The sequence below is a fragment of the Theropithecus gelada genome, chromosome 5 (genome assembly GCF_003255815.1).
Source record: "Theropithecus gelada isolate Dixy chromosome 5, Tgel_1.0, whole genome shotgun sequence".
NCBI classification, from domain to species: Eukaryota; Metazoa; Chordata; class Mammalia; order Primates; family Cercopithecidae; genus Theropithecus; species Theropithecus gelada.
The window spans coordinates 182,563,378-182,590,814 of record NC_037672.1 but is presented as its reverse complement, the minus strand read 5'-3'; the positions used below and the strand labels follow the sequence as shown (position 1 = coordinate 182,590,814).

Genomic DNA, 27,437 nt, shown 5'->3' with positions numbered 1-27,437 from the left:
GGCTCAGTGAGGTGGCCAGCGAGCCTGGAGGACAAAGAGGAAGAGTGGTAGCCACAAGCTAGAGATGCAGTGAGGGCCCAGGACACAGAGGATGCTGCCCGCCGACAAAGGAGGGGAGACGGGAGGTGGCTGGAGGGCTTTGAAGGGGAGAATGCCTGACGCCTCTCAGATGTTCGAGCATCACTCTGGATGCTTTGGGAACAGTGGAACGCAGGTGATGTCAGGGGAGGAAGGGAGAACAACTGTAAGGTTACTGGAAAATTAGACTAAGGTGTTAGGTGGTAAAACGGAAGGTGATGAGAAGTGTTCGGGTCCTGGAGAGATTTCAAAGAGACAGTAGTGATGCAGGATAGTTCCCTGACCCCTTCATGGGACCTGCGGCAGGGGTGCCTCGTTTACGCAGCCTGCCCCTCTCAACTCCTCACAGGAGGGAGTGCACCAGCAAGCAGGGTGGGAACCAGCTAGCTGCTCTGGCACTGGCAGGAGCGAACGCCATGCAGGCCCCGTGGGAGCATCCAGGTGGCGGTGCCTGCGACTCCCAAAGCCCCAGCGGGCGTGTACAGTGCTGTTCTAGCTCTTACAGCTGTTTTAACTCTGCTGTCCACGAATGGCTTAAGCGCTAACAGCTTAATGGGCCCTCTGCCTTTTCGCGTGAGGCACCTGCCCTCTGCCAGCGAGGGCAAAGGCCAGGTGACAGCCTTTCGTATTTGCACTGGTGGCTCCTGAGCTCTTGTCTGGCCTCCAGGAAAAACGAGGTTGCATGAACAAATTGAAGGATGGTAAGTGTGGGGGATTTCATTGCCGATGAAAGTGACTCTCAGCAGGAAGGGGAGCTGAAAAGGGGACGGGGCAGGTAGGTAATCTTCCCCTTGAATCCCGCTGTCTCTGGCTGGATACTTCTCCAGAGTTATGCCGTCAAGCTGTCCCTCCGAAGTCAAGCTTCTCTCTGACATTCTTCTGTAGTCCCATCTACCAGCTAAGTCTGGGGTTTTTACAGGCACAGGATGGGGTGAGGCAGGGCTATGGATAGTTTAGGAAAGGCAACATTTGAGTGGGAAAAGAGGGATACAAGTTCTCGCTTTGGGCCGTGGTTTCAGGCTTTTCAGCTTGAGGGTGGGTTTTCCCTGGGGACTCACCCTTTTCTGCCTAGAATTTCTGTGGCTTCTGTTCGTATCAGTAGGATCTGCTCCAACGTGAGGATAGTAGAGGGAGTTATGAGTCGATATGATGTCAGTGTTTTGGGGGTGGACAAGCAAAATGGTGATGCTCTTTATAGGAAAACGAAACTCCATCAGAGGAGAGGATAGGTGGCGGGGAGCACGGTCAGCTGAGGGTGCTGTTGGACAGCTTGCACGTGTGCTGAATAGGCAGCCGATATACCAAGTCTGGCCTTTTAAAGAAAGACTAGGGCTTGAGAAGTACATTTCTGAATCTTCAAATAGCTCTAAATGAGGTTAAACAGCCCCTCATTCAAATACATTTGTACATACTCTACGATTACCTCAAATATTATTGCCTAAACCCCAACATATGTTCGGAATTTGGATGGGGTGGGATGTAGAACAGATTGCTTTGAGACAGAAAATAGTGCAAAAAGATGACGGGAAGTGAATACACAGTAAAAATCTGTTAGACACCAAAGATCTGCTTCACTTCCACTGCAATTTTTGTGGGCACTTTGACACTTAGAACTCAGTTGGCTGATGCTGTACAGCAAGAGACCATGTGAACTGAAGCATTGGTTAGACCTCCACATTTCTACAAACCGCTCTAGCCCTGGTTGAACTTGGGAAAATAAATATCTGTATGAAAAAGTTGTCTAGATCTGTCACATAATTACTCTCTTGTTTAATTGTAGAATGCATGAAATTTGTTAGAAAATGGCCTGCTTAAGAGTCTCATGTCAGGTCCAGGCACATTGGCTCAGGCCTGTCATCCCAGCACTTTGAGAGGCTGAGATGGGAGGATGAGATGGGAGAGGTGGAGACGGGAGACCAGGAGTTCAAGACCAGCCCAGGCAACAAGGTAAAACCCCAGCTCTACAAAAAAAAAAGAAAAAATGTGCTGAGTGTGATGGTGCATATCTGTGCTCCCAGCTACTCAAGAGGCTGAGGTGGCTTGAACCTAGGCAGTCAAGACTGCAGTGAGCCATAATCACACCACGGCACTCCAGCCTGGGCAACAGAGCGAGACCCTGTCTCTAAAAAAATAAAAAATAAAATAAAGTTATTCCAAATATCTGATGAATAGGATCCTTGTTATGTTTTGCACACCTATTTATTTGCAGTTTCCTGATAGGAATGTGACTCAGTTTGCGTCTGTGAGAGCACATCAGTGTTTACCCGGTTTCCCTAAGCTCATCAGACAGCACCACCTCTCCACTGGCCCTGTGCCGGCTCACCTCCCATGCTGTGTGAGCAACAGGCTGGCCAGTGCCCCCTGTTACCATCAGCAGCCACGACGAATCCATCACTCAAGTTCTGAAATTGATGAGACAGGAGCTCACTCCTTCAGCACGAAAGCAACTGTGTAACTCACACAGAGAACAAAGGCAAAAACCAAAACCCCTTCAGTGCTAGAATCTCATGACCATGACACAAACAGTCAGCATGTAGGAAAGAAAAACTTGAGTGGTAAATATAGAGGAAAACACATTCATTCCAGCTTCAAGATTTAGGTGGAATGTAGATCGAATTTAAATCCTAAGAACTCAGACACAGTCAATTGACGACAGAACAATTCCCTTTTGCCTCATTTTAAAGCATCATGTAAGTAAAAAGTTTGAACGCTTTGAATGAGTTTGAACACCTCATGCCTTTTGGCCACTAGCATGCTGTTATTTTATGTGGCAAGACGAGGCATCCACAGCTCCCAGGCGTCAAGACTGAAGGACACTCTGCATCTCCCTTAGGGTTTGAGATCTCTGAGTCAGGGAACACTGAGTGAAAGCAAATCTGAACTATTACTAGGGATCTTCAGTCTTGGCAAAAAGAGTTATAGGTGTTGGATTAACAACATTTGGAGGCTGGTTCCCCTCATTTTACAGATGAGGAGACCAAGGCCAAAAACTTCAAGTGACTTTGTCCCTCTCCTTAACATACTTACCAGTGTAGCTAGAAAGGCAATGCAGGCTGGTCCACAGAGTGAGTTAGTTACCTCAGTCAGTTACAGCTGAACTCCTTGTTCCACTCTTTCTCCCTTCTCACTACTGCACTTGACTAGTCTTTAAAAAAAAAAAAAAAAAGGCAATGCATATAAAAAGTTAAATAAAATGGCAGTGACATCAGAAGTGTCGTAAGGGAGCCTAGGATTCAATGTCAGGTGAAGGGCACAAGTGGTGAGCCTACAGTAATGCAGAGATGTGGGTGACGGGGCAGGCGAGGAGATGGGAGGATCTTGAATTCAACTTCGAAAAGCAAATGAGTGGAGTTTGATAACAGAGGACGGGATTTACAGATGGCCACAGACATTAAAGGGAAGTTTGTGTTAGGGAAGGGTAGGTTAATTTTTCTGCCTTATCATCGGAATATATTGTTTTAAATGTAGGGGTAGACACGTATGCTATAATTTAGATGTCTTTTTCATTTCATTTTAAAAGTAACAAAAACATATTTAAAAAGTAACAACATACATTACCAACACTTGGAAAATTGGCAGAAAAACTCACTAATAACTATTCCTACCCTAATCAAAATGATTAGTCTTTGTATGAAACCTGCCATTTAGTGTCAACAAAATGTTTCTTTATTGTAATTTTAGTTTCCTTTTATTTTTTTTTAAAAAAATACATTGGGCCAGGCACAGTGGCTCACACCCGTAATCCCAACACTTTGGGAGGCTGAGGCAGGCGAATCACCTGAAGTCAGGAGTTCAAAACCAGCCTGGCCAACATGGCAAAACCCCATCCCTACTAAAAAATACAAAAATTAGCTGGGCATGGTGGCACATGCCTGTAATCCCAGCTACCTGGGAGGTTGAGGCAGGGAAAATTGCTTGAACCCACGAGGCAGAGGTTGCAGTGAGCAGAGATCCCACCACTGCACTCCAACCTGGGCGACAGAGTGAGACTCCGTCTCAAAACAAAGAGAAAAGGTTGAGGAGCTCTCTGGTTCTCAAGAACTGAATTGCAATTTTTTCAGAGACATATACATTCATACCCACATAAAAATAGATATAAAGATGGGAGATCCAGAAATAATATTCTAATGCAGATTTTAAAAGATAGTAGTAGATTATAAAAGTCATGATAAAAATAACATTAAATTGTCTAGAAAACACTTTATTTGGATCTTGGAAAGTTGCTCACTTTTCAGACCCACCTTTTGTGGGCCTTTTCCCCCTTGCCTTAGTGATTTGAAGGTTGTCAAAACCACATGTTTATTCCCCCTTTCCTTTTTGATTAGCATGACCAAGAAAGCACTGAGAAGGGAGACCATGGAAGCAGGCATCATGGAGGGTGGAAAGAATGGGTAAGATAATTCCAGGAAAAACTAAAAATAGCTCATTAGCCTCGTGCCAAATGTATATGAAGTCATTTACTTCTTACAAGGTTCATCCAACTGAACAAAGGTATTTCATTTTTGAATGTTCCTGTGATTATAACTAAAAGATGACTCATCCAATCTGATGGCTCACAATTCCTCTTGAGACTAAACATTCAGAATCAGGATGAACAAAAAATTAATGAAGACACAAAGGGTGGTTCTGATGACGGTTTTGATCCTTGCAAAGTTAAACAAATGCCGGCTGTGCTCCCTGTCTTTATCTATTACATGTATCTGTGACAATATAGTTTCTTGATCACATTTATTTATCATGGGTTATTACATAGTGACAGATACAAACTTAAGGAATGACATGCTTAATATGTTTGCCACAATTCCATACATTGTTGAGGATGCTGCTTTTCTGACTAAGGAGAATTTTTGTTCATCATCTAAGAACCTCTCCTCTGAAGAGTGAGAGCCCAAGTCAGCTCTGCCTTAAATTCATGATTGATTTTATGAGGGTCACCCAGAACCCACTGTGCCCTTAACAGTGAAGCCTAGGAGAAGCCTGGGCTCCTTAAAGGGGAAGAAAGATGGACCTGACCATCCTATGGTGGGTGATAAGAATAAAGTGCTCAGGGATGTTTGTGAGAAACAGAGAAATACTGAAATGGTCTGACTGTGTCCCCACCCAAATCTCATCTTGAATTGTAGCTCCCATAATTCCCACGTGTCCTGGGAGGGACCCGGTGGGAGGTAATTGAATCATGGGGTGGGTCTTTCTCGTGCTGTTCTTGTGATAGTGAATAAGTCTCGTGAGATCTGACGGTTTTATAAATGAGAATTCCCCTGTGCAAGCTCTCTAGCCTGCTGTTGGGTAAGATGCCCTTTGCCTTCTGCCATGATTGTGAGGCCTCCCCAGCCATGTGGAACTGTGAGTCAATTAAATCTCTTTCCTTTATAAATTACCCAGTCTTGGATATGTCTTTATTAGGAGCATGAGAACAAACAAATACAACTGTCACCACGGAATTGTGAGAACAAGCATCAAAAACAGCAGCTGTCTTATTGAAATAAATTTATGTGCCTTATACCCACGATAAAAAATAAAGACGTTTGTATGAAATTTGTTTTTGAGTAATGATAGTATACATGAGCATTGCCAATATTGCTCACTGCAGGGCGTACTGTACCTTGATTAATCCCAATTATGACAGACTCACACTCAAATTTTGGTCAATAACTAAGTTTTGTGTTATAAACCATTGCCATCCTTTATGTCCTTAGATCCAAGAAAGACATTATAGTACAAAAACTCTGAAGCCAAACTGCCTGGATTCCCAAGCTTCACTCACTACTTAATAGCTGTGTGACCTTGTAACTTCCCTGTGGTTTGGTGTTTCTTTGCAGTAAAATAAGATAACAATAATATTTAACTTGTTTGGTTGTTGTGAGGCTCAAGTCAATTAATATATGTGTAATACGTAATATATATGTAACACATATGTAATTAATATATATGTAATATCTGTAAATATTCTTAGAACAGTTTTTGGCACATAGAAAATACTTTTAAGTAGGAGCCATATCATTTAAATTGTCTGCCAAACAGTTAATTAACAAGCAAAGCATTAAGAAACATGTACATACATGTTTATGACAGAACTCTCCAAAATAGCAAAAATCTAGAAGCAACCCAAATGCCCCTGAACAAAATGTGGATGTACAAAATGTGGTATTTTCACAAAATTAAATATTATGTAGGAGACAAAGTGAACACACTACAGGAATAACCAACAATATAGATGAATCTTAGCAATACAATTATATGCAGCATGACATCATTATAAAGATTAAAACAACTAAAATAAATGTGCTTTTAAAAGACATATAAATACAATGAAATTATATGAACAGGAAAGGAAGAGAATGATAAGCATGGAATTCAGAATGATGGTTACTCAAATGCATGAAGCTGAGGGAGTTATAACAGCACAAGTCATCTGGATTGACACAGGTTCTTACGAAGGTCTATCTTTGGCTTTAGATGGTTGGTGTGTAGATGTTTAGTGACAGAAGGAAGGAAAGGAGGGAGGGGAAGGTACCTGACTTTGTCATGCACCAATGATTATGGTTTATCCATTTATGTATACTTGAGATACAACCCCCAAAGTAACAATAATCATTCTCCATTGCTACAGTCAATATCATTTAGGTTATATTACAACTAACTAAAAGATAAAAGAGTCAGGGGTTTGCTTGCTTGCTGTTTGTGGATCTGATTTTGGTGGGGATAGGGAGTGGTAAGATATATACAAACAGCCCATGTACTGAGAATTTTTCTAAAATAAATATTTGTATTAGTCTTCTCTTGGAAAAACAAAATCACAAGTCACATTAGTGTTTAGGGTTCAATGGTAAAAATGCTTTTCTTTAAAATGTATGATATAAATTGGTGATTTAGAATTGATAAAATCAGTGCAAGCATAGCATTTTCATGACACTGTTGGTATTCAGGAAACATAAATAACTTCTTAAAATACACTTCAGACTTCAAACAAAATCATCCTGCCAGTTGCCAAAATACCAGCTCAATTATCTTTGCCATTTGCCAGGGATTTTCAGGAATGAGTGTGGATTTGTTAGCCTGATACCTCTAAATCATCTAGAGATTCCTCAAGTGACATATGCCAGAAGACAATGTAAACTGGTGTCTAGGGACACCATTACATTCCAGATGTCCAATAGGAACTCACCCTCAATAGACTAGAAGAGCCAAGGGGTGGACTGTAATGGTAAATGAGGGGGAATCCTCAAGCTCCTTTGTCTAACTCTCCCTGACAAAGTACTTCACGATGGGAGTCATTCTATCATGTCTGTAAATGAGAACGTCTTCTTTCTATAAATATTTACTGGGTAAATAATATGTATCAGATATTGTTAGAGGCTGAGCGTATAGCAGTGAAAAAACAGAAAATCCTCATTCGTGTTTGCATATAGAACATATCAATATTAAACTTTAAGGAATTTTTTTAATGAACAGGTCCAGTGTTTACATAATCCATCTGAAAGAATGTATTCCTAAAATATTTTTGATAAAACAAAGAGAGGATTGGAAAATAAAATCTGGACAAAAGTGATATTATGATTTCTTTGAGGCTTTAATATTGACCAATTTCTGGGTAGTCCTGTACTGAACTAGGAAGATAAAATCCACAAACTCATGACCTTTGAGACAACTGGGTGGGGAACACGGACGGCATGTGTACGTGTGCCTGTGCATGTGTGTGCATGTGCATGCATGTTTGTGTGTGTGCACATGTGCATACACACACTGCTTTTTCTCTCACCTACCTGTGTGACACTGGAACATCATCATCCATTTTGGATCCATTGCTGTTATGGGAACATGAAGCAACAGTATAACTCCTGCACCACATAAGCTGGTCAGAGACTCCCATCTGCCCACTCTGTATGTTAACCTATGCCTAACCTATATCTGACCTATGCAAAATCAAAAGGACTAGAAATGCTTACCTTGCATGCCCAAGTCCGTTGGGCAAATGAACTGTGGGACTGAGATAGAAGCATGCTGCCCTTCCCGGAGCTGAATGTTTCTTGTCTTATTTCTCAAAACATGGAGAGTTGAGGGAGAGGGAACATCCAGGGTAATTTGTGGCGTAGAATGGGCTCTCAAACTTTTTGATTAATGAATTGAATAATGAATGAATGGGTCTGGTGTGGTGGTTCACACCTGTAATCCCAGCATTTTGGGGGGCCAAGGCGGGTGGATCACCTGAGGTCATGAGCTCGAGACCAGCCTAGCCAACATGGTGAAACCCCATCTCTACTAAAGGTACAAAAATTAGCCAGGTGTGATGGTGCATACCTGCGATCCCAGGTACTCAGGAGGCTGAAGCAGGAGAATGGCTTGAACCTGGGAGGTGGAGGTTGCAGTGAGCTGAGATCACACCACTGCACTCCAGCCTGGGTGACAGAGTGAGACTCTTTCAAAAAAATAAATAAAATAAAATAAAATAATAATAATGAGTGAATGATAGCATTCTCTGAGGTGAGGAATACTGGAAAAATGGGGTGAAGTTTGGGGAGAAGGGAGTATCATGACCCCAACATGAAATGGGAACTAAATATGAATTATGTCTGAATTATAACTTAGATATACCAATTTAGAAATCGAGGTAATTCAGTGAGAGTCTAGGCTGTCTTTACTTTTGATGATATTAAAAGCTATAGTCTTAGGCGAAGTGCTAGCATAAAAAAATTATATTACACAAAATAAACCTTTTTAGAAGGATTCATTCCATATAAATGGATATTAGAAGTACAAATCATTCTTATGTGTTCCTTAAACTAGGACCCTGCAGGATGTATTTAGCTGTTACTGCCTGGACCTAGAGTTAATCTGTATTTTTGAAGGAAAATTAATTGTTTCTTCACAAGCACTTCATAATTCACACTTCTCCCTAATTCAGATTGCTTTTCTTAATCATCTGAAGTTAATGATACATTTATCACATAGTAGCCTTACAAATAGCCATAATATTAAATCATAATTTATGTGACGTAAACATTCTAATTTCAAAACTTCTGACATGGGAACAGGTTGATTAAAGTTTTTGTGGGTCATAAGACTTTGGTAATTGTTTGTGAGCCTGATGCCAACATTTCTCAACAGTAATCAATGCACAGGACAGCAACCATCCACATGAAAATAACTCAAAATGTAATTGTACTTCCCACGCTATTGTCATTTAGCAAGTTACAGCATGACTGATTCAGCCAGTAAGAAAAATGTGATGAGAATATTGGCTAGGAATACAATCTGCTTAGATATTTTAGTCTTTTGTTTCTTCAAAAGTCAATAGACTTTTACTCTTTAAAATAGGAGCTATTCTAAAACGTAGTATTTGGAACGCCAAGCTGCCTCCGTGACTGAGATGTCTGTTTTGAAGTTCTCCTCAACTGTAAATTCTAACAGAATAAAAAAAAATCAATGATTCTTGTTACCTCCAATGTTCCTACAACTACTCATGAAAAAAGCTTTAAAAATTAATGAAAATTGATGGAGTGAAGTTCTGTCTGTTTGTTCTGGTGCAGATTTATAAAATGGATTCTATTTTAGGAACAATCAAATTCTAAAATTGAGAAGCTCAAGGGTAGGACACTGGAGATAATATAGAAAGACATGTAATATATAAACAATTCTCTAGATTTCATATCTGGAGTTAAGTAAACTAGACAACAAAGAGGGAGACAGCCTTGGATGTTGGCTTGGACATGTGTTAATGTGTATCTCATCTCATCATGATGCTATCGGAAACACAGGTCTTTAATCATCACCTTTTTCTGAATTTTAGTATGTGAATGAGTCATTAAATATTGGCTGCCAGTGAGTTTCTGCTTGATATGTACAATCATACATATGGCATACAATCCACATAATGGCATAGCGGTTTGCACATTAAAGTTCAATAAATGTTTGTTGGTTGAATATACCTTTCCTAGATTTAGCAAAATTTCAAACCATAAAAGGCCCTTATGTGCTTTTATATTTTAAATCAAGTCTTTCATGTTATAAACTTTAAAACTCAGGCTCATCAAAGTGAGGTGATTTGCCCAAGCATACCTTCCCACACAAGGCTTAATACTGACACCCACTTTGGTACAATAAAAAAAAGGTAATGTTAAGAGCACATACCTGGAAATTCCCTAAAACATAGGTTGTCGAACGCTGACTCTGCCACCTCCTAGCTATTGATGTGCGCTATGGTCTGGATATTTGATTCCTCCAAATCTCATGTTGAAATTCGATCCCCATTTGGAGATGGGGCTTAATGGGAGGTGTTTGAGTCTTGGGACCAGATCCTTCATGAATAGATTAATGTCCTCCCTGGCGGAGGGAGAGTGAGGGAGTTCTTGCTCTATTCATTCCTGTGGGGGTTCCCTAGAGAGCTGATTGTTGAAAAGAGCCTGGTACCTTCCCGCTGTCTCTTGCTTCTGCTCTCACCATGTGACCTCTGCACGCTGGCTCCCTTTCACCTTCTCCCCTCCACCAGGAGTTGAAGCATCATGAGGCCTCTCCAGAAGCCAGGCAGATGTCAGTGCCATGTGTCCCATGCAGCCTGCAGAACCGAGAGCCAAATAACCCTCTTTTCTTTATAAATTACCCAGCCTCAGGTATTCCTTTATAGCAACACATTGACTTAGACAAGGTATGCAGATATATACTTCTAAAGTTGCCTCTCCCACAAAAAAGAAATTTATGGCCAGGCACGGTGGCTCACACCGGTAATCCTAGCACTTTGGGAGGCTGAGGCAGGTGAATCATGAGATCAGGAGATCCAGACCATCCTAGCCAACATGGTGAAACCTCATCTCTCAGGAGGGGTTTCGGCTACTCAGGAGGCTGAGGCAGGAGAATCACGTGAACCTGGGAGACGGAGGTTGCAGTGAGCTGAGATCACGCCACTGCACTCCAGCCTGGCAACAGAGCAAGACTCCATCTATAAAAACAAAAAAAAAAAGGAAAGAAAAAAAAAAGAAAGAAATTTGCTAACTTTTTGGCCCATCCATTATTGTTTGCCCTCTCCCAACATGCGTGACACTTTCTTACCCTCTGCTCTGTCTTAGCAATGGCAGACAGCCAACATCCCAATAATAATAGTTCATGTTAACATTTTCTATGTACGATAGAAAAGTCATCACTCCTCTCAAACATAATTAACTAGAATCAATGTAACTGCGTGTGGTCCCAACATGCGTTCTGGGTTTCCTTTGGCAAATGCTGCAGCACAGATGACAAAGTGCTTTTACTCTCCATTATAAAAGAAGAAATGGAAATGAAGTCAGTAGGTGTCAGATCAGAAGTCAGTGGGTATCTCCATCCATGAAGATGTCCACGCAGACCTTCTCTACCCGTGGACCTGAAGGAGAGCAGGCTGAGTGTCAGGGCAGAGTCGGTGTGAACAAGAGGCCCAGGTTGGACCTGTCAGGTGATCCATGGCCCTGAGCGTCATTGGCAGCCTACCCTGGAGCTAAAACCAGGCTGTCCTGAAAGAGTTTGTGTAGTTGGGAAGTCAAAGGAAATGTTTCTGCTTTTCCAAGAGCGGCAAAGGTCCAAGATAAAAGAAAGAGTGTTGAGAGTTTGTTTCTGCAGATAAAAGGGAGAGAAATGACTGATAAAGATCAGACTAAGTAGGGTTTCACTACATATGTTAAAACATGGCAACTAACAATCTTAAAAGGTGTTCTGATCATTTCTACGTTTAGCCACTGTGTCAAATAAGTTAGGGTATTATGAAACAACAAAAACTTTGTTCAGATAAGTTTCACTGTTCTCCACTGTATAACTGTGGAGTATAAATTTGTATTTGTGTGTTGTTTTTCTTGCCTATTTTTGGTGGATTGAGTGAAAGTTTTAGCTTTAAATAGTGGCAGGGCATGAAGGACTATATTAGGTATGAAAAATGAAGAATGCTGGGAACACGTGTGTGGGGTGAGGACTAGAAGTGAGGTCATCTGGGCTGGCATTTTGCTGAACAAAAGGGCCATAGATACCACATCCCATTTCGCTGTACAATTCTGAAGTCTTAAACCCCTTACTTCTAGGATGGACTTGTTTTCATTCTTTCTGATGACAGTTGTGAACCAGGTGGTTAAAAACTCAGCTTTGAGAAACAGTCTCATTGGGAGATCATGTTTCTTAAATTCAGGTACATCTTGAGGGAACATTGAAGCTTCTATAGCTGCAACTGTTATTCCTGCATCTTCTTGTCAATTCAAAGTACGAATTTGGTGTGTTTCAGAGTATTAACCCGAAGGGCCACTGGAATGCGTTCCATGAGATGAAAGAAAAAATAAACCTCAAGTACATGTCAATAACTTTTCCTGTTGCTGCTGGTAGTCACCTGGAAACTCCCCGTAGTGTGTCTGCCATATTGTTCTGTGACCCACCCTACCTCCCCAAGCACCACCTCCAAACCTGCCTAGAGACTCAAGTTCATGCCAGCTTGACTCACGCACAGACACACGTGGACACTTTAAAGTGAGGCAGGGCCGGGCACGGTGGCTCAAGCCTGTAATCCCAGCACTTTGGGAGGCCGAGACGGGCGCATCACGAGGTCAGGAGATCGAGACCATCCTGGCTAACACGGTGAAACCCCGTTTCTACTAAAAAAAATACAAAAAAAAAACTAGCCGGGTGAGGTGGCGGGCGCCTGTAGTCCCAGCTACTCGGGAGGCTGAGGCAGGAGAATGGCGTGAACCCGGGAGGCGGAGCTTGCAGTGAGCTGAGATCCGGCCACTGCACTCCAGCCTGGGCGACAGAGCCAGACTCCGTCTCAAAAAAAAAAAAAAAAAAAAAAAAAGTGAGGCAGCCGTAGCCCAATCTTCTTTGATTCATGCAACCACCGTTCATTTAGACATTGATTTAATTATATTTTTCAACAATTGCATTAAAGCCCTTAGACTTATTCCATATACATTTTTGAAAAGCCGATCTCTTCAACCTAATCATGAAATTTAGTTTAGCCAAATTTAATTCAGCCTGTCAAGGTCATCTTTCTACTTATTACCTACCCCACTCCCACGTGTGTGCCTTCTGTAGAATCAATATGCACACCACTTTGTTTTCCCTAAAATAAAAATGTGGAAGACACAGTCGGAAAAGGGTACTCCTCAAATTGAGTACCTTTTATTCACCTATGATTCAGCTTAACACTTGTACATTTAGTACATGGAGAAACATAAGGAATTTTCTCAAATTTCTGAATAACAAAGGAGCAGCAGTATATAAATAATAATACATTTCTGATGTCAGAAGTAAATAACTTATTATTTTCTCACTCAAATTTTCTAAAATGAATCAAACTGCCTTAAGATATGCAATTTAAGATACGTTTTGACCAGGCGTGGAGCCTCACACCTGTAATTCCAGCACTTTGGGAGACCAAGGCGGGCAGATTACCTGAGGTTAAGAGTTCGAGACCAGCATGGCCAACATGGTGAAACCCCATCTCTACTAAAAATACTACAATTAGCCAGGCATGGTGGCACACATCTGTAATCTCAGCTACTCGGGAGGCTGAGGCAGGAGAATTGCTCGAACCTGGGAGGCGGAGGCTGCAGTGAGCCAAGATTACACCACTGCACTCCACCCTGGCCAACAGAGTGAGATTCTGTCTCAAAAAAAAAAAAAAAAAAAGAAGGTACATTTCATTCTGGATAAATTTTGTAAGTAATGTATTACTTAAATTTTAAGACTATAAGATCAAATTAGAGCAAATTTTCCCCCTGCCCCAAGATTTAAATTCCACATAGCAAGTGGGATTTCACCATTGCAGATCTGAGACACATATAAACATGAATTGGTAATAATTCTGACAGTATAGTCTGTCAAAAATTCTGACAAACTTTGACATTGCTAAGGTATGGAAATGTTGTTTCAGGTGTTCAGGAAACAGGTGTATTCAATCAGAAGAAAAGTGTGGCTTTTTAAAAATAGTGAATTAACAATAAGCATGCTTATTTAACCGCAATAGTTTCACAACGTAACATTACCTTGAAAATAACTTAAAATAAATATACTTATTAACTGAAAATTCTAAGGTTTTCAGAAAAAAAAAATATCAATAGCTGTTGGTCTAGGCTTAGACCAAGAAGGTCTAAGATGCTCTGGGGTGAGCAGACCTGATTAACACTTTCCGTTTGGATTTGTGCTGTGATTGGGCAAAAGGAATCCTTGTCATAGCAACCACTGTTTTCCTGCTAGTCCTAGAAGAAGAAACATACAGTTCTATGTTAACAGTTCTTATTTCATTCATCAAACAGTTTTGCCTTCTACCGCACTGTCTTCTTGTATTTTGTTCTTTTCCCTAACCCCTAACCCCTGCCTCATATGATTCAGCACTTAATTAAGCAGGGTATTATAATATTTTAAAGGGAAAGATCTTGATTTCTTTTGTTGTTTGTTTGTTTGTTGTTTTGTTTTGTTTTGTTTTGTCAAGATGGAGTCTTGCTCTGCTGCCCAGGCTGGAGTGCAATGGCATGATCTCGGCTCACTGCAGCCTTCGGCTCACTGCAACCTCCACCTCCCGGGTTCAAGACATTCTCCTGCCTCAGCCTCCAAAGTAGCTGGGACCACAGGCATGTGCCACCATGCTAGGCTAATTTTTGAATTTTAATAGAGACGGGGGTCTCTATGGCCATGTTGGCCAGGCTGGTCTAGAACTCCTGACCTCAAGTGATCCTCCTGCCTCGGCCTCCCAAAGTGCTGGGATTACAGGCGTGAGTCACTGCACCTGGCCAAGATCTTGATTTCAAATGACGTTTTAAGATTCCTTAAAGGAGGATGCCTATTATTTGCTGAGAGTCAGGAGAGATGAACTACTTTTGAGTATCTGCTTGGGGCATCCATTTGTCTTATCCTCAAATGTCTAACCCTAAAAATGAGTTGATTGATCTCAATTCCTACCAGAGCCTTTGATGCTTTCCTTTACTTAAAGTCTAAGTACGAGACATGCAAAACTAGACTAGATTACATAATTCTTTTGATATCAGATGATTTTTATATTTCAATGTATAAAAATTAAATTGGAAGATTTTAAAATTAAAAGCCGTGAGAAACTTAGCAAAGCATAAAATTTTAAAAAATGGTTCTTTAAAAAGATCAAAGCTTTTCTCCTCAAAATAGAAATATGTGCTTCTCAGTACGCGGTGGGAAATCGGAGGCACTCTCCCTTATTGAATTAAGCAGGAGTAGGCTGCCATCAGGATGTTGTCACTCTGCAATTTGTCACACAATTTGTTATGTGACATTTTATAGACATCTCTTTTCTTTCAGCCATCACTTTTGGCTATCAACTGTCAAAGGGAAAGAGAATGATTTTTTTTTTTAAAAAAAAGCTAATCGTCACAACCTTTATAGTGTCACTTTCCCTTAGATCCAGTAGCATTGTCTATAGCTGGGCTAGGAGGCAAGGGTTTGATTCAACTATTTTCTTAGATTTTCTCTTGTTCATGGCAATGTGGTGGGTGGCGGTGGGGGGGCAGAAATCTTAGCTAAATAAAGGATCTTTTTAAGGAAGAAAGAAAGCTGCCCGGAACGTAGAATTCCTTTTCAATTCCAACATGTTGCTAAGCTGGGTGTGGGACCAATGGGAGACGGGAAAATCCATAGAAATCAATCTAATAAACCATATGGCTTGCTTCAATCTAAAGCAATACAATAATGCCCCATGTATTTTCAGGAAAGTCTAGATTATCTTCTTAAGACTCAATCAAAGGTAAAGGTCTGCTTCAGAATATTTGAAAGATGAGTGAATGGGAACGATGCCAGTTTGCCAAATTGGGGATGCTTTGCTGTCGGTGGGGGAGTCGATGATAATGACATTGGTATAAATTGTTTGGATGCATAGAAATGGGCAGAACTGGGATTTGAGTCAAGCTTCACCTATTTCTTGATCCATTCTTCCAATGCTATTCAGTTTGCCTACTCAGTGTAGGCAAAATTCAGTGCTATTCAGCTTGCCTCCCTGTAACATGTGTTACAGGGATATTCTAATTAATTCCTCGTATGTCTCTTTGATAAGGTGCCTGACTCATGAGATCCTCATTCAGGATCTGCATTATTTTCATTAGAAATTTTTTTGCTTTTGATTTGCACTTTATAAGCCTATGGAATTCTCCTAATACTGTACTATCAAGTTGAACAAATGACTTAGTCTTAGAAAAAAGACGCACTTGAAAATACTTAGATGAGTTCTGTAATTATCCCTAAGCTTACAATATAAAAGTAAGGAACGCCATGAAAGTAGGTTGGCTGGGCACGGTGGCTCACACCTGTGATCCTAGCACTTTGGGAGGCTGAGGCAGGTGGATCATTTGAGGTCAGGAGTTCGAGACTAGCCTGGACAACATGGTGAAACCCCATCTCTACTAAAAATATGACATGGTGGCACATGCCTGTAATTCCAGCTACTCAGGAGGCCGAGGCAGGAGAATCACTCAAACCCAGGAGGCAGAGGTTGCAGTGGGTCAAGATCGCACCATCACATTCCAGCCTGGGCAACAGAGCGAGACCCCACCTTAAAAAAAAAAAAGGTTCTGGACCAATATTAAATCACATGACCATTTAAAGCAAATAATTAAATGAGTGATTCACCAACTTTGAGACTTTGGAATAACATCGGAAGGAATCATTTACCAGGTGATCAACTTCTAATCAGTAAAGTCTTTAGGGAAAATTGATAAGTATTTTGAACAGCTTACATTGTAAAGTCTCAAAAGGAAAATTGCTGGTTTCCTTGGAAGACATATAGTCCTCTTTTTTCAGGAAATTTTTCCAGATATCAGGACATTTGGTCTAATTAAAATGAAAGCTTTGCATATTCTCATAAAAAATTATCAACAGCCTCATGTTCATTTGTTTCTTTACTATTCGTGGTAATAATTTCTCTTTATTTCTAGAAATGATGTTGAATGTGTTCTGGCCTCAGCATGGATAAATAGATGCCGTGGGTAATTTGGCTGCTGAACACTAAGGAACATTTTCAGGCACTGTTAGGGCTTCTGGGAGGTGCTTGGTGTTCTTAGGAGCATGGACAGTCATGCCATTACTGTTGACTTGTGTGCCACCCACTCAGAGGCAGAAGGCTCTCTGAGCCAATTTCGAGCAACTAGTCAGAAAAGAGTTTCTAAACTCACAAAACAAACTACTTGGAGTTTTCCTGTGAATATTTCAAAGCAGCATGTTGACATATAGGAAAGATAGGTGAAGATGAATGTCAACCTGAATTAAGTCATTTGACTATAATTGAAAGGTGAAATCATTTGGCATTTATGAATACATCTTATTTTACCACAGTCAGAGACAGAGAGATGCATGAATACATTGATCACTTAGGACAGTTTATCCAAAAAGAGTGCTACAAATGATCCCATTTCAAAATAAATAAGTAAATTCAAGTTAAAATCTGGTACATAACCTTAATATGATTGTATTTTTATTCTCATGTTTAAAATACATCTCTGTGGAAAAAAACTAACATCCTGCAATGTTTTCCTACTACTTAAACATCAATATGTCCTTTTTAGAATAATATATGAACTGTGAATATATTAATTTCAAAATAACTGTAGCAATGTATTGGCTTAAGTTATCTTTTGGGCAACTCCTCACATTAACTGAGATAAAATTCAATCCTCTAGTTTCATCCATGGTCTTGGTGCTTAAATTCAGGTCTACAAAAATAAAATGACCTACATAGAATTCTTGGCCAACACTGGGGAAAGGATTTTGTCTCTGCTGCTCTTCAAAATGGGATGCCTGGTAATCAAAACAATTCAAGCAGAGTTATAAGACAACAGGCACAAAGGCATGTTCATACCCATGCAGGATCAAACTCCTTAAGACCCTCTTTCAAAAGTTAAATTACCCAGTCTATTCTCTTATGCATGTTGAGAACACAGTCTGCTCTGACTCAGAGAAGAGTGAGATGTCTGATAATCCGAAGACATTCAAGCAGAATTGGCCAGGCGTGGTGGCTCACGTCTGTAATCCCAGCACTTTGGGAGGCCGAGGCAGGAGGATCCCGAGGTCAGGAGTTTGAGACCAGCCTGACCAACATGGTAAAACTCCGACTCTACTAAAAGTACAAAATTTAGCCAGGTGTGGTGGCTCACACCTGTAATCCCAAGCTACTCAGGAGGCTGAGGCAGCAGAATCACTTGAACCCAGGAGGTGGAGGTTGTAGTGAGCCAAGATCGCGCCACTGCCCTCTAGCCTGGGCAACAGAGTGAGACTCTCTCTCTCAAAAAAAAAAGGAAAAGATAAAAAATAAATTCAAGCAGAATTAAAAGACTATAGATCCGAAGTCATGCTGTTAACAGCCCTTCCACAAACAATCAACACAGTCTATTGCCATATGTGTTTTGGCAGTGGAGGCTACTCTAACCCGTAAGTAAAACAAATCCATTGTTGTCACAAATTAGGACACATATGAAGTTGCTTTTTATATGAAACTTTGACAAAAGTAAATACAACCCCCTAGCACCTATTGAAAATCATGTGATCCCTTCATGTTCGGAGAGTTCTTTGCTCCATGGACCATCTGCTAAGGCTCATGACCATGTTATGGTCAGTTCTCATAGTCTCGTCCCTGGTTCAATTCCAAGTGAAGAGAATACTTGAAATACTGTTTTCTAGTAGCATGCAAAGACTCTAGGAATTTGATGCTTTCCAGAATAATCTGTGCTTGTTATGTAAGTACAATCAAGGACACTTTTTCAGAGCAGAACAAAAGAGATTAGATTCGCTTTAGTTTGAACTGTCTAAAGAGAGTTCTCAGTCGTGGATTTGTTAATGGACTTAGCACAAATAATGGAAATAGAATCATGCATTTTTATTAGTCATCCAAGAAGCCTTTCGGTTTCAGGTTCTTCTTGAGAGCTCAGTCACTGGGGTTCTTCTTTTAACGACTTGGAAAATGTCTTGCTTAATTAGGAAGTTAGTCATTTCACATTTTGACATCGAAAACAATGGGAAGTTGAAAAACCTCACAAATTACATTTATAAGTAACAGGATACATCACTTTAAAGATGAAAACCTCAAGGATTTGTGGCGCCTTTCTTTGTTCTTGTTAATCCTATTTTACTTTTTGAGTGTTAGATGTTCTGTAAATATTGGCATTTGAATTCAAACAATAGATGTTGATAACTAGTTCTGCAACTTGGTACAAAAACATTATTACAGTATATCAGCAGATTTTGTATTCTGAGAGTTAACCTTCTGTATTTGATGTTGTCTTTGTCAATCACTATTATTCTAGTCCAAATACTGTCTTCCTCATTCAGTTGTAAAACCTTAAGCAGTTTTAAGCACAGCGTCGCCTGGTTTCAAAAGGAATGACGAAGTCGAATTTGGGAAAGGTCCTTATAATCTGCATTTTCTGGAGGTTGTTTATCCCTTCTGGTTTTAGAAGTTGCCTCAGTCTCAGTCACAGACATCCCCTGAGGCTTTTCTTTTCCATTTATTTTGTCCATTTAAGGTTAACATATTAGGAGTTTTGCTACCGAGAGATGAAAATAAATATGTTTGAAGGAGCTTTCCCAAAGCTCCTGTGCTGACCACTGCCCTCTTCCCTGACCTCATCGGTATCCCTCAATATAGGCGGTCTTAAGGCGACCAAGTTGAGTTTTTAGAAATATGCCACATTTTTCTGTGTAATTCTGGAGAAAAACAAAACAACAAAGTAAAACAGAAATGCGCCTGTTTAGTTGCATACACTGAAAAATAGGAGATAAAATTTATCATCATAAAATTTCCCTCCATCATTTTTCAGAGTCTGTTGGCCTATGACATGTCACTGTGAAGTTCCCCGTAACCCTGTGAAAACTCAGTTCTGGCCTGGCCACACTAAGCATGGTTCCTGCCCTAATCCCAACACTGCAACGATGCCTCGGGCAGACGGGCAAGGATATGACACTGAACACAGACTACACAAAAATTAAACACCACATAGCAAGGATATCATCTATATTGTTTTCAGCTTAGGGCTCTAAAAACATATATTGAGGTGATTATCAGTACTGTGATTTTGCCCATTTTAAATGTTCATTAATTTAGCATTTATTGAGTCCTAAGGTATTAGTAATTCAATCTAGGCAAATATATGTGTGTGTGTGTGTACATATACATGTGTATATAGCAAAATGAGGATTACATTATACATATATATATCTATATATGAAATCTTGCTTTATAATTATATTTCATAGGACTTAAGTATATTTTTAATGTTATTTTATTTCATCATTTTCCCCCCCACTGGGAGAGAGGTACCATTATATTTAGCTAAAATTCACATTTTGATTTTATTATTATAATTTTACCTCACTAATGAACAAAGTCAGGCTTTCCATAAGAGGTGAATCAGATAGCCACATTGAAAGAAAATAATAGTTGTCGAATTGAGCAGAGGAAATGGTCAGAAAGGAGAAGAGGGTGAGAACCTTGGCAGACAAAGGCAAGAAAGCCAGGAAGCTCATTTGCTGCTCTTTTTAGAGACTGAAAAAACTATAGTTATGAAAAGTCTTTCATGACAGGTGATCATGCCAATGATTTCTTTTCAAAGTTATCCTCATTCATCCAAAAGGAATAAATAAAAGTCTTGAAAATGGTCAGATGTTGCAGTACTAATGCTCCTGGAAGCTGTGAGTGTGTCGTGCTGGGGGAGATTCTCGTGGATCCTGAACAACAGGCCCACTCAGGAGCAAAGGCCAAGTGGCCGGGGTCAGACGGCTCTTGCAGGGAGCTCTGAGACTTAGGAGATTTGCTTCCTTATCAGCATGTGTTTCCTCTCTGGTCTCAGAGTATGGATAAATAGGAAACTCCATAAATGGACTAAGAGAATATACCAGAGAAAGAACTAAGTCATCTCACATGTCGTAAAACGATACATAATATTTAAAACATTTTTCTGAGACAAGCCCTTGCTGCCAACCATTTCTAGTGAATTAATCTCAATTGCTATGCATCCAGCATTTCACTGGGAAAAATCAGTGTTCAATACTAATGCAGAAATGGGTTTTGTAGTAACCATCTATTTCCTGTGTCTTAAAAAAAGAGACAGATGAATCTCATCTTTCTTGACAGTGCCCTCAAAATATGTGTTACTTTCATTACATATTCCCGGTAGTAAATAGACCAGCACATGTAAGGCAATGATTTTAAAGTGCCAGGGTAACTTTTAAAACTCCAGAAGAGTACACTTAACAGATAGTCATTTCAGACTTAGAGAACAACAACCATTTATATAAATATTTGTAAAAGAAATTTAATGTTTTAAAAAGAAAACTCAATCAGGCACGGTGGCTCACACCTGTAATTCCAGGGGGAAGGATGGCTTGAGTCCGGGAGATTAAGGCTGCAGTGAGCTATGATCACACCAGCTGCACTCCAGCCTGGGTAACAGAGCACAACCCTCTCTCATTGAAAAAGAAACAAACAGGCCAGGCAAGGTGACTCACGCCTGTAATCCCAGCACTTTGGGAGTCCGAATCAGGTGGATCAAGAGGTCAAGAGTTCAAGACTAGCCTGGCCAATATAGTGAAACCCCATCTCCACTAAAAATACAAAAAATGAGCTGGGTATGGTGGCATGTGCCTGTAATCGCAGCTACTCAGGAGGCTGAGGCAGGGGAATTGCTTGAACCCAGGAGGTGGAGGTTGCAGTGAGCCAAGATCACACCACTGCACTCCAGCCTGGGTGACAGTGAGGGACTCCGTCTCAAAAAAAAAAAAAAAAAGAAAAGAAAAAGAAAAAGAAACAAACAAGCACAAAACTTCTCCATTTTCATCCATTAATGCTCACCATAAAGCAAAAGCATAAAAACAGAATATGATCTGTTTTATGATCATAGGACCAATAATTAAAGTTTAACATGAAGAAAATTATCAATTCTTCCTACCTTATTAAACACTGATTTAAATAAAACTAATGATGATGTGATATTAACTTACAGGTACATCAAAAGCAAGACACGCTTTCATGATATTTTCTTCACATGCTAGCGAACAAATTATGCACCGTTTTTTTTCTACAGGAACACTGAAGACTTTAATAACAAACTCTCCAAGGTCAAAATGAACACAGGTATGCTGTCTGTTAGTTTTCAACTCTTTGAGCCTTGCTCTCTAAAAATCATGTTGGCCCTCAATCATTAGCTTAGCACTCCACTGATCGTAGGTGTGGTTCTGAGTTTCTGAGTAGATACGTAGCGTAGATTCATTACTTTCTCTCTTTGTATTTGTACTCCACTCTTATGGCCACCAAACATAGAATTTTCTGTTCTGTTACTTGCTCCTACTCCCTTTGTCTCTAATCACATGTTAAAACGAGCTCCTCTAAACAACTGGAAGAGGTAGTATGTCATTTGTTTGTGTACTTTTGAAATCTCTCACTTAAAAATAGGCTAAATTCAAAGGCACGTTGCTCTAGTAGAAACTACTTAAACGTATCTGTTTTATAAACTCTTTATGTTGAAGAAGTCAGCAGAGTGCCAAAGTTTTATACAAAGTCAGCTTAATTAACCTATAGTCACAATTCACATAGTGTTATAAGCATTATATGTGTAGATATGAGAATACTATCTCCAACTAGCTTAACAACTGTGCCTCTAAACTGTATTGTATACATTTTAACTGTAAAAGTGTTCATGATACAGACTTTGTACATATGAACTTTTTTCCACAGTAGACATAATTTGGCTTATAATTTTGCCTTCCCCCCTCCTTGAAATATACAATATTAAGTAATTCAAGAAACAACTTTCTCATTGAGATTTTGTAACTTGTGTTGAAATTTCCTATCCACAAGAGATCACTGGAAAGTTGTTGGAGCCGTCACCCCATGGCAGAGTAGAAAGGATGGCCCAAGATATTCTCTTATGTCCAGCTGGTTGCCTTTTTGAGGTCTCTTGTTGCACCAAAGTGCCTACAGGAGGATTACTCAACCACTGGTGAGGACCAATACCTAATCCCCAGGTTGACTGCAGAGCCTTGTGCCATGTGCCATGTACCATAGTGGCCTCAGAGAAGGCTGTGTGGGCAGGCTCCTGAGGATGCTGTCACCTTGCAGACAAGTGGACAACAGGCAAGATGAGGATACTGGAGACAGTCAAAACACACAAGGAAGGCTCAGCAATCAAGAGAAGTTGTAACCCTGCAAATGCACCACACAAAGGCATCTTGATGATTGGAGATGCCAGAATTAGACATGGGGAATGAAGTAGAAAATAGTACTAGGTAAAGGAGACAAAAGAAAGCAAATAGAATGTAGAGCCCAGAGCTGGATTAGCATCAGCCACGTTTTGGAGCTACAAAGTCACTCCAGCAGAAGTTTCACATGAGGAAGTGATCTTTCCTGATCCTTCCAAGACATCTCCCTGTAGACGTAAGTGGATCATAACTTCCCAGTATTCCTCATTTTACTGAGTGCCCATTTTCCTATTTAGTATAACCCTATTATGACAGAGATATGCATACATGATATACTGAATATACTGTGTTCATGTGCAGTACATTCAATAATTGACCTTCCTATTCATATAATTCAATCCCTCATAGCAAAGTAAGCACATAAAAATTGGCCAATTTGTTTCAGTCATTAAGGTACTTGAGCCAAGTTACTGTTTAGCAGCACAAATGTAACCCTCTAAAGTATCTTCTCATTTCTAAGGAGTGAGCTTGACTCTGGATGGGATGCAGTTTGCATAGGGTTATTTTGCTTATGTGGATGAACTTCCACTTATGTATAATGATTGGCAAATATGGTATTCAAACCTGTGCATAAAATTGATCAAAAGTGACTGAAAACTTTTGCTCGAAATTCCAAAATAATAATTACAATGTTTTTACAAAAACATACCACTTTTAAATATATATGTATATGTATACACACATATATTGCCTTTGAAGTTTGAAAGCATTGTTACTGTGTTTACAAAATGAAGTAGGAATTTGTTCCTAAAGAGCTAGTAAAAAAACTGGCCTGCATTATCTATCTTCAGATAGGCAGATGATAGATAGACAGATAGATAGATAGAGATGAATAAAGTGGCCCCACAAGTTATTTTTCTAGTCCCCAAAATAGCTTCTAGTTCTTCTTCTTTTTTGTCTATCTATCTTTCTATCTATTGATAGAAAATATCGATAAATAGATAGATAGATAATGCAGATAATATATGGATAGATAACGCAAATAGATTATATAGATAAGATGATACAGGCCAGTCTTATTGATATCAATATTCATTTAAACAAGAATATATCTCTTTCTTGATTCATATATCTATCCAATATGTCAATTATTAAAAAGATATATTCCTATTTAAATCTTCATGTGTCAGTCACTACGGTTAAAAAGCATTCTTTTAAGTTAAGTATTTGCTTTTAATCAGTACATAATAAACTAGCCATGGGGAATGCGGTTAATTTTTCATACTAAAGTGTTTAAACAATGTAGAAAAAATATACAAAACATGTTATATGTCCACTTTTAGAATTTTCAACCCATTACTTTCTTAGGCATATCTTAGCTATCAAAGAAAGGAGAGAAGGAAAGACATCAAATAATTCTCCATGTATAATTTACCCATATGAGTGGTTTCCAGCAGTAGGAACAGCTTCCAGGAATCTTGCAGCTCAGGGGAAGAGTAGCCCAGCCAGGCTGTAGGTCATTAACGAGGACCAAAGGCAAAACCAGCATTAGGATTCTTTAGGATAAACCGACATATGAAAGGTAGCATCCTCGTTTTAAGATCTTAAAAATATCTTCAAGGAGTATCAGAAAGTATCAATACATAAGGAAGTAGAAACAGAATATAATAGATTATTCTGTTCCAGCAATTTTACAAATGCCTCGAGTTTTAGAATTCAGCTCTTTATTAAACTTTATTAAAGACAGAGTCTCCATTTATTTCATCTAGGACTTAGAGCTTCCTAAAGTACATAAATTGGCAAAGATTCCCAAACTTTCTTGGTTTACAGTGACCTTTAATGTCTCAGTAATTTTTTCATTGTGCTCCTAGGCCAAAAATACGTAACACTTCTATTTATTAAGTAGTTAGGTGCTAACAACTTAATAACTTAATAATTACTTTATAAATATTTTGTTCTAACAACTTAGAAGCCATTTGACAAAATAATACACACAAATTGAAAGAAAATAGTTTTTTTCCTTTTTTATAACACGAATTACTTACTAATAATATGTGTGTGCCTGTTGCACACTGAAAAATTTCTCAGACCTCAGAATTAGATTGTTCATGGCCACTCTCATTTACTGATCTAAAATGTTTTATAGGCTAGACAGGCACAGTGGCTCACGCCTGTAATTCCAGCATTTGGGGAGGCTGAGCCAGGAGGATCGCTTGACTGCAGATGTTGGAGACAAGCCTGGGCAACATAGTGAGACCCTATCTCTATAAAATTTTTAAAAATTAGCTGGGTGTGGTGGCATGTGCCTGTAATCCCAGCGATGAGGGAAGCTGAGGTAGGAGGATCAGCTTGAGCCTGGTGAGCTCCGAGTGCGTCACTGCCCTCCAGCCTGGGCAATAGAGCAAGACCCTGTCTCTAAACATAAATAAAGAAAATGTTCTTCAGAGGGTACTTGCGTTTTATCACAGCAACTGTCAAAATCCCAGTTTTTTAAAAATATGATGTCATCAAAAGGAATATAGCACATCTATTACGCTGAAACCGTGCACTGCCCCAAGCGAGCAATTCCTGGAGCGTCCAACAGTTAGCACTGTGTTTTCCTCAAAACAGGAAATGTCCCCCAACACCCTTGCGGATTCCCGGCGCAGCCCAGGGCGTCTCAGCCGAGGGTCCAACAGTTAACACTGTGTTTTCCTTAAAACAGGAAGCGTCCCCCAACACCCTTGTGGATTCACGGCGCAACCCAGGGCGTCTCAGCCCAGTGTCCAACAGTTAGCACTGTGTTTTCCTCAAAACAGGAAATGTCCCCAACACCCTTGTGGATTCACGGCGCAACCCAGGGCGTCTCAGCCGAGTGTCCAACAGTTAACACTGTGTTTTCCTTAAAACAGGAAATGTCCCCCAACACCCTTGTGGATTCACAGCGCAGCCCAGGGCATCTCAGCCGAGGGTCCAACAGTTAGCACAGTGTTTTCCTCAAAACAGGAAGTGTCCCCCAACACCCTTGCGGATTCACGGCGCAACCCAGGGCGTCTCAGCCGAGTGTCCAACAGTTAACACTGTGTTTTCCTTAAAACAGGAAATGTCCCCCAACACCCTTGCGAATTCACAGCGCAGCCCTGGTCGTCTCAGCCGAGTATCCAACTGTTAGCACAGTGTTTTCCTCAAAACAGGAAGTGTCCCCAACACCCTTGTGGATTCACAGCGCAGCCCAGGGCATCTCAGCCCACAGGGTGGACACCAGAGGTTTAACCTGTGACCCTGGATCTTCTCATTCTGGAGTTTTCTCTTTTCACCTATGTGCTTGTTAGATGTTCAGAATTAATAGAACTAGGAAATAAAATCACTTTTAGAGTGATGTCCGTTTTCACTTTCAACACCTTTGACTACACAACCATTTTAACCAGTTCACAGCTCCTGGAAGCAATAACATTTCCTCCATCTTATCAGACACCCTTGTCTCTAAGCACTTTCAGTTTGCTGAGTTTGCTGAAATCCTTTTGGAACCTGTCCTGAAGGAATCTTCAGTTGTTTCTACCATTTGTGTCACTTTCTTTGGGTTCTTAATTATAATGTTTGATTTATTTACTTCATTTTCTTTTAATATTCTTTCAAGTTGGTTTTCTGGTTTAATGGTTTTCTACATTAAGAAATTGTTACTTTAAACATATACTTTTAAAAAGTGAAGTTTTGATATAAGAATTACTCCACTGATTTTAAGTTCTATTAATCTTACTATTTACAAATTCTATAAAAAATTCATTTGAATTATCCTTCCAAGCATCTTTACTCATCTAAATTCTGTCATGTCCAATAAACAAACTTGATACTTTCCCTATGAAAATAAAGAAAAAGGAAAAATGGACATGTCACAATATATCATGATTATGTTACTATATCGGTGGTTATATTGTCTTTTTTTTAATAATTTTCAAAAAGATTTAATTTAATTTGGTTTTACTTAATAAGCAGAATGAGGAGAATGAGCAAAACTATTTATTGCACATACCATATTACAGAGGAATGTAAGAGTGGAATTTGAATCTGGTCATAAATAGAACATTGGCCTTCCAATTTTAAAAGACTTCTCTTCCAAATTTAGAAGTCTAAACTTCTCATAGCACATTAAAATGACTGATGAACTTACACAGATTTTATTTCACATTATGACTTGCATAAGTTTAAATATATGAATCATAGTAGACATATTGTTA

At 39.8% G+C, this 27,437-nt stretch overlaps 1 protein-coding gene across 8 annotated transcripts in view; it reads left to right on the top strand.

Annotated features, from left to right (window-relative positions):
- SORBS2 (sorbin and SH3 domain containing 2) overlaps positions 1-27,437 on the top strand; it is a 376,136-nt gene that overhangs the window by 250,107 nt on the left and 98,592 nt on the right. For 5 of the 8 annotated variants that reach the window (XM_025384769.1, XM_025384770.1, XM_025384778.1 and 2 more), the window contains one exon: positions 22,110-22,159. The exons of the other annotated variants lie outside the window; for them this stretch is intronic. In XM_025384769.1, coding sequence (XP_025240554.1) covers positions 22,150-22,159 — 10 coding nt within the window. In that variant the 5' untranslated portion in view covers positions 22,110-22,149. The remainder of the gene's footprint in view (positions 1-22,109; positions 22,160-27,437) is intronic. 8 annotated transcript variants of the gene reach the window in all.